This window comes from Plecotus auritus (genome assembly GCF_963455305.1).
Source record: "Plecotus auritus genome assembly, chromosome: X".
NCBI classification, from domain to species: domain Eukaryota; kingdom Metazoa; phylum Chordata; class Mammalia; order Chiroptera; family Vespertilionidae; genus Plecotus; species Plecotus auritus.
Window position 1 is genome coordinate 135,484,215 of NC_137784.1, and position 6,000 is coordinate 135,490,214.

Consider the following 6,000-nt stretch of genomic DNA (forward strand, 5'->3'; position numbering starts at 1 on the left):
TTGGTTTTTTTACAGATAGGAAGGGAGAGGGATAGAGAGTTAGAAACATCGATGAGAGAGAAACATTGATTAGCTGCCTCCTACTGGGGATGTGCCCGCAACCAAGGTACATGCCCTTGACCAGAGTCGAACCTGGGACCTTTCAGTCTGCAGGCCGACGCTCTATCCACTGAGCCAAACTGGTTAGGGCACAACTTCCTTTTTTTAAAAAGATATATTTTTATTGATTTCAGAGAGGAAGGGAGAGAGATAGAGATAGAAACATCAGTGATGGGAGAGAATCATCAATTGGCTGCCTCCTGCACACCCCCTATAGGGGATTGAACCTGCAACTGGGAATCGAACTGTGACCTCCTGGTTCATAGGTCGATGCTAAACCACTGAGCCACGTCAGTATGGCCTGATCCCACCACTTTCTGACTCTCTATCTGGGTGTCCTTGAGCAAGTTACATTACTCTCTCTGAGCCTCAGCTTCTTCATCTCTAAGTGGGACATGATAATATCTACCACTTATTGTCCCCATTAGTATCAGAAAAATATATCATAAGGCTTGTAAATGGTAGTTGTGTCATTATTATATACTGTCATTGCCATTGGATTTTAGTCAGATCCATCTGTTGTCACCCTAAGTTCTCAGGACAATAGCAGAGCGCATTAAGTGTTACGCTTTGGGCTCTATGGCGTCTCGGACGAAGTGAAGCAGTGTTGAGTTCCTTATGTGTATGCTTGGGAAGGGTCAGCCAGTCTGGGATTGCCATTTCCACTGAGCATCTCTGTTGTTGATACAGGGCACTTCCGATGGAGTCTTTAAATCCCTGGAGCCTCCTCAAAGTCTGCCCCGCTCACAGGTAAATGGAAACAATGGCACATTGACCAAGGAGGAGAAGAGTGATCGCCATCTTCCAGCTCCATCACAGTGTGCCTTATCCAGCGAGAGCAGCGTGTGCGACAACGAGAGCCGCTACTTCCCCGTGAAGAACGGCAAGCAGAGCCTTCTGGGAGAGCAAAACCTGGGAACTGTGGCACGACAGAAAGAGGAGTGACAAGCTACAGATGGCTTTACCAGATCAGGAGGAGGGGAAAACATATACTTGTCTGATTTTAGGCCCACCCACGTTAGAGGAGCACATCAATGCTTACCCTAGATTTACCCAGGACTTTGTGGCAATGTCCTATTGTATCCATCCTTCTTCCTGCCCGGTCTTTTTCTGGGCCTCCAGACCTAGTGGTCTGCTCCTGGGGAAGGTCTGGTCAAAAATGAATGGCAACAGGACTGGCTCCTATTGTCAGCTTTAATACAAAATGCCAGTATTCTCTTGACCTCCCCTGGGAGCCTAGTAGGGTAGTGACGGCCAGAAATTAATTTCATCACATAAGGCCCTATAATAGGAAAGTTCCAGTTTTGATTTGCTGAGTCTTCAACATGATGCTTGTTTATGAAACCCATGGGGTGGTAGGGACAGCTACCTACATGGCTCCCTAACTTCCTGTTTGCTCTCTGAAGTAGTGGGGCCTTTGTATGTAACCAGTATCCGCCCCCGCACTCTTTTCCCCCACTCACCAACCCCAGGTTCTTGTACGATTGCCTCTAGCGCTGGCCTGACAATCAGATAAGTAGATGTTTTCAGGGAAGTGAGGTAGTGTTGGCTATTTTATTTTATTTTATGTTTTATTTTATTTTGTATACTTTTGCAAAACACAAAAACTACCAATGGCCTTTGTACTGGGGGATTCAAGTGAGTCAGAAAAGTACTGGGCAGATTTTTCCTGCCTCTGAACTAATGCGTTCTTTGTAAAATAGAAGATGTGGTGCAGTCCACCCACTCCCTGCTGCCCACACCCTGAAGGGGTGGGAATCAGTGTAATGAAACTGAGTACGAAAGGGAACTCAGAAGACTGTGTCTGTGTGTGTGTGTGTGTGCACGCGTGTATGTGTGCGTGCATGTGCGCCTTGTGTATGGGTGTGTGTGGATGTATATATGAATATGTGTATCTATATGCATACACATACCCTTTATATAAAAGAAACAGATCTATTTATCTATACATATTTTATATATAAATATATGTATATGTGTGTGCACATATCTGTATATCTATCTATCTGTCTATGTAAATAGACAGATAGATAGATATACAGATATGTGTATGCATGCATACATACATGGTGATGTCCCAGAGGATTTACTGAATTTCCCAGAAATGCTTCCACTGCTATGGAGTGGTGGGTTTCAAAAGACCACACTTGAAAATCCTTACTAAGTCACAGCCCATCACAACTATAAAGAGATGGGCTTTTCTCTAAAGCAGACAAAAAGTACTTTCCGGAGATTGCCTGTTCAGAACAACAAAACAGTTGGGTTGTCACAAGCTTAATCTTGAACCGAGCCCTCACATCTCATATGATGAAAACAAAAGGTTGGAATAGGATTGGGAAGATTCGGGCATTTCCTTATGTGAAGGAGCAGCCTGGATCGGAGACCGAGAGGCGGTGGGAGGTGATGACCAGGGCTTGCAGCCAATTTGGAGGAAGTCTCATCTGGAACTCCACTATCAAACTGGCCTCAGGCTAGAATCAATTGCCAGGACTAGCCGAGGGAGAGAGGACTGGCATTGGAAAGGTGGTATAGGAAAGTGTGAGGAAATTGACAATTTGATTTTACATGCCTAGATTATTTCATTCGTTCATTGATATTTTGACTATGGGATCTTTTCATTTGCTTTGCAAGGAAGACTTCAGAGAACTCTGGCCTGGGCCTTTAGGAAGGAGTATTCTGGAAAAGGTTGCCAGCCCTGCGCGAGGCCAGAATCTACCCAGGACAAAGAGGCTATTCCTCCTTGTCAGAGATACCCTTGAGACAACCTTGCACTTCCAGTTTCCCTCCTCAGCAGTCTGAGTCTGAGGGATGGGAACGTGGCTTGCTACAGATTAGCATTCTATCTTCATTCAAGAATTGAGGCCTTCAGCCTCACACACCTCCTTTTGGGCTTTGTGATATTCTCGCCCAAGAAGTACTATTTCTACAGGAATTTACCTGACTAGACTTCTATCAGGGTTCTCTCCCTTTTTGAAAAACCCCATGCACTTTAACCCACTGCAGGTCCTTGGTGATTTTTTCCCAGACAACCAGAAGGCTATTTGCTCACTGCCCACTTACAATTGGTGTATCATGAGAGATTGAAGTCCGTTTCAGGCTGTTTAATCCTAGTCTGGCCCAATTTAAGAGAACCTACAATCTGCAGGGGGAGGGAGCCCTAAAATGCCTCTCCCCTTGCCCAGACACTTCTTACATAAACCAAAGCAGGATGACAAGAGTGCACACCGAGCCAGATTTAACCAGGAACAAAGCGTATAAGCACCCTCTTTGGAATCAGCTCCCCTAATTTGGTGCCCCCCTCTTCTCCTGGACCTGCCTAACCTTTAACAACATCGTGAAGGTTGGGACTTCTATATCCAGCAGGAGAGGGATTTAGTAGTGAATGGCTTGGAAATTTCTTTCTGGAGCCACAGGGGGAGATATCCTTAGGAGCTCGAGAAGTAACCAGAGTCACTGAGCTGTGTTAAATTAAATCTGTCTAGATCTCCATTTTCTAATAGGAAGTATTTGGAGTTACATGGAAAGGTATTTTCTTCTGTTGCTGTTTCTGCGCATCTTGAATCTATTTGATACAATCAAACGACAGTATTGTAAACTCTCACAGCATGAAGGACATTTCTTATTTTGTAGGCATTCACTGTGAGAATTGCTGCTTTGACGGGTGATTCCAGTTTGCCAAAAGGCTTGCTTTTCTCCCTTCCACAGACCTCTTCTTTCTCCTAGGCTGGCCCAGGGTGAAGCAAGTGGCTCAATTCCAACCTTGATTTTTATTTACATTCAGCATTTGGGGTTTGGAAGGTTACAAAAAAAGAACCATAAAGAGCCATATTCATATGTTTTCATTTATCTGCCAAAATACACAATTTGGAAGCCAGAAAGACTAAGGTTCATTACTGGGAGATGAACTTTTTTTCTAATTGGAGGACAAATTGGAGAAGGCAGATTTGATCTTTGCCGTGAGTACCACTTTAAGAGACGGTCATCCTTCATTTGAGGTTCCTTTTTTGACGATAATGTGGCTTCTCAAACAGTCATAAAGGAACCCCTAGGAATGACCCCTTTACCTTATAGGGCCACAAGCAAAAGCCCCCTGGTTGGTTATAGACACTGATCCCCAAGTACTTGCAGTTCTGATTTCTGCAGGTGTGCCTTGGGGTCAACCTATGACTCCCACCCTTACTGAGTGGCCAGTCTGGTCTAGACCAGGTCTGACAAACTTCTGCTCACTTGCATCATTTCATTCTGAGCCAGTAGAACTTGGGGTAGACTCTAAAGCCCAAGAAATGGCACTTGCTTTAGCTAGTGACATTTTATTTTTGTCTCCATCTTGATTTTCTGGCATTGTTGGCCGAGTCACACTAACTTTTTTTTTTATCACTGTGGAAAAAACAGCCAGACAAGGCATTAGGGAGGATGATTAAGGTGGGGGGAGGGGAGCAGTGCTTATGTAGGCTAGAAAGAATGTGTAAGTCACTGGTTCTAGTGATCCAGTCCATGGGACCCACAAAAGGCTCCTTTAAGACCCCCTCCTTTGAAATGACAATACAAGTAGACCACAGTTTAAAGTAGTTAGTATAATCCTACTAAGGTTTAATCATTGTACTTGTTCACTTCCTGATGCATATTTGCTAAATATGCTTGGGGTTTGGGGGCGGGGGGTAAGTTTTCACTGTTCCATTGTGTGTCGCCCTATATTTTCCTCCCTCTCGTGACTTTGGCATTTTCTTGGATTCGGCTTTCCATTCTCTCTTTCCTTGGCTTATTGCAGTAGTCTGCTGGTGCAGGTAGAGCTCAGTGTACCTATTCCCCATTACTGATCATTATCTTCAGTATTGCCACAGGTTGTTTTGATGTTCTAAGAAGATAACTTCATTTTTTACAAAAGCATCTTTCCCAGGTTAAAAGCAAAATAAAATCCCTCTCGTGCTAGGGTGCCCATCGCAGCTTCTGACGTTGCCATTGTATTTCTATTGATGTTCTTTTTGTCCGTGTTGGTAGTAACTAATGACTAGTGAATTTTCATGTAAATGAAACAAATTAAACATTTCAGATTTTCTCTCATAACCCTGCCAAATCTGATGACTTCATTTTAGTTCCTTCCCAGAAGATACCTCCCCTCCTATCTTTTATTTTATTCTGTTCTATTTTTAGAATAACATACTTGGTAAAGAAACCGTAACCACAGGAGCCAATTTTTTTTGTGTGTGTGTGCTCCCTGATAAATGATGTTATTGACAAAAGTAAGAAATTCTTTCATTGTTTTTTTTTTCCTGTGTTAATATCTCTTCTCCTGTGCTCTTGACAGTGTGATTAGTGGATGGATAATATGTATTTCTCTTTCCCACTTCCAGATTCCAAATTCCCTGCCTTTTTGGCCCACCTCACCACAAAAGCTCCATAGTTTATTAATGTAAGTTCGAATGGATGCTTCTTAGGGGAAACTGCAGGAGGTAATGGAAGTGTTTCAGAAAGGAACGAAAATGTCTCAGGAGTTGTTCTGTGATGGAAATTGGTCTGTTGTTCTGTTAATTGCGATGGAAAGAAACTTACAGTGCTTAATAAAAGTTTATTCTTTTAGTAAAAAATTGTTAAATAATTTTGGCTGTGTGAAGTTTCATTTTTTCCCCTCCCACTTCTGGATCCCTTTCTGCAAATGGAGGATATACTAGTACTTGTCTCAGTGCAGAAGCGTTGCTCAGAAGTGTGGAGCCTATTTGTAGTTGAGTATCAGGGCACCTGAGCCAGTAGAGAATCATCAAAAGGAAGGGCATATTTTGCTTCCTGCTAAACTTTTTTTTAAATATATATTTTATTGATTTTTTTACAGAGAGGAAGAGAGAGGGGTAGAGAGTTAGAAACATCGATGAGAGAGAAACATCAATCAGCTGCCTCCTGCACACC

General features: G+C 43.1%; 1 protein-coding gene across 2 annotated transcripts in view; it reads left to right on the forward strand.

The window, feature by feature from the left end:
- FAM120C (family with sequence similarity 120 member C) overlaps window positions 1-5,697 on the forward strand; it is a gene marked incomplete at its 5' end in the record, with an annotated part of 77,889 nt that extends 72,192 nt beyond the window's left edge. The window contains one exon of one of the 2 annotated variants that reach the window (XM_080652434.1): window positions 790-5,697. In XM_080652434.1, the coding sequence (XP_080508560.1) occupies window positions 790-1,044 (255 nt within the window). In that variant the 3' untranslated portion in view covers window positions 1,045-5,697. The remainder of the gene's footprint in view (window positions 1-789) is intronic. The other variant, XM_080652435.1, reaches the window with a different exon arrangement.
- Window positions 5,698-6,000: the final 303 nt, after the last annotated feature.